The sequence below is a fragment of the Mobula birostris genome, chromosome 13 (genome assembly GCF_030028105.1).
Source record: "Mobula birostris isolate sMobBir1 chromosome 13, sMobBir1.hap1, whole genome shotgun sequence".
NCBI classification, from domain to species: Eukaryota; Metazoa; Chordata; class Chondrichthyes; order Myliobatiformes; family Myliobatidae; genus Mobula; species Mobula birostris.
Genome location: NC_092382.1, coordinates 100,908,959 through 100,910,812, shown reverse-complemented (window position 1 = coordinate 100,910,812; position 1,854 = coordinate 100,908,959). Strand labels below are relative to the sequence as shown.

Below are 1,854 nucleotides of genomic sequence, written 5' to 3'. Positions count from 1 at the left end.
TGTGGCCAAGTGTAGACAATGTCAGCAAACGCGGGATGTGATTGGCTCGCCGTCGTCCAATGATCTGCGGTGAATGCGAATGGGCGTTAGGTTGTTTCAAAGGCTCCTTGTGCTTGTTCGCCGCTCGGATGCAGATAGTGTAAATACAAACAGGGTTTATCCACTGAGTTTGGGTGAGACTACAACCCGAGGTGACATGCAGAGGAAACTCGTGAACAGAGGGAAGAATAGGGAAAGGTGAGAGCGAGAACGATAAAAGAGAGTAAGTACGAGAGAGTGTGAGAGAGATAGCGAAGACAGTAAATGCTTGCTCCCGGCTAAACTCACCGGCAGCTGTTTCCTGTCACGTTAGAAGGTTTTTGTTGAGCGTCGCTGTGTCCCTGAGTCACTGTGAAGACTCCACCCGCAGAAGTAGACGGCCGAGTGGTTCGGCAGCACGCCGGGAGAGGTCAGAATAAATGTCTCTGCATCCGGTCTCCGGGCGGTGAATCCGTCCACGGCCCCCTGAGGATAGACGGTGTTGGCAGCCCCGGAGTAAAAGAGGTTGTGAATCGCCTTCCCGGGGTATTGTCTGCACCAGTAGAAGGCGTTACTGCTGATACTGCCCTTTCTGAGGCACCTTAGAGTCACGCTTTCCCCAGGAAGCTTGTTAAGGGTCGGAGGCGTCTGGACGATGGCCTGCGGGCTCACACCTGGAAGAGAGGTGGGGGGAAGGCCAGGGTCAATAACCTGTAGGAAGGGAGGAGTTTGATGAAAACTTAGGAGCGAGTGGAGTGTCGGGTCATACGGACCATCTGCAGAGAGAGAAATTGGCAGAGGGTACTGACAGAGAATGAAAAGGGATGACTATGTTAAGTGGATAACTAGGAGAAGAGAAGAATAAAACATGTTTAGTGATTGAAATGCAAGAAATTAAAACGCAAAAGTGGACAGAAAGTAGGAACGGCAGAAATAAAGGGCGTTGCAAAGACGAGGGAGGTGATGGAAAGGAAAAGGTTAGGGAATAGTTGCACGGTTGCTTAATTGTTAAAAGGGGTCGACTTTTTACCGTGAAGCCAGATTATCAGCTCAAGCAGCAGCAGCATATTTCACTCGAAGGTTCTCTTCACGATTTCGAGAGTGAAATGAGTTAGGCTGGGAGGTCCCGCCCCTTCCCCCCTTGATGGACGGACGTCCCCACGCTGCTATTGGCCGATATCTTCCACCCTTTCTGCAGGGCAGGGATGGGGTGGGCGGAACTGAGCAGCGGGAGAGGCTGCGCTCTACGTCATTTCCCCCGGACCCAGCCGTCTCTGAGATTAGCGCAGGGTTTCTCTGAGGAGCTGCATGGCGGTTCGGGATTTGAGGAGCAGAATTATTTTGACTTTTCTGTCTCAGATCAGCAAGAAAAGAAAGAAAGCACATCCCCAAGAGTCCATGAATTAACGGTCAGAGGTGTTTCTCAGGCAGATAAGGACGGAGCGAAAGAGACAGAGAGAGGACAGAGAGAGGGAGAGAGAGAGAGAGAGAGAGAGAGAGACAAAGAGAGAGAGAGTGCAGAGAGAGAGATAGGAGAGAGGGAGATTGAGAGAGAGAGATGCGCGACTTCAATGCGATGAGTATTCTAAGGGAAAATATAAAACACACGCTTGGCAAAAACTCTCACACAGGAAACTAGGTGTGAAGACCGTGTCTTAAACGAATACCTAAATATAAATCAAATTCCGCTCGTCCTCGGAGTCAGTCCACTGTTCTGAGGGAAGGCCGAATGCAAGCCGGCATCATAACTTTGCTGTGCTTTACTCAAGTGTCGAGAAGTTTTTGATTGAAGGACAGAATGCGTTGAGGGACAGGTACCCACTGGATAAGGACTAA

At 50.3% G+C, this 1,854-nt stretch overlaps 1 gene segment (V, D, J or C); it reads right to left on the bottom strand.

Moving 5' to 3' along the window:
* Positions 1–348: 348 nt before the first annotated feature.
* On the bottom strand, positions 349–1,111 carry LOC140208109 (T cell receptor beta variable 30-like). The segment is given in 2 exon segments: positions 349–692; positions 1,049–1,111. Coding segments are annotated over 2 exon segments (381 nt in total).
* Positions 1,112–1,854: the final 743 nt, after the last annotated feature.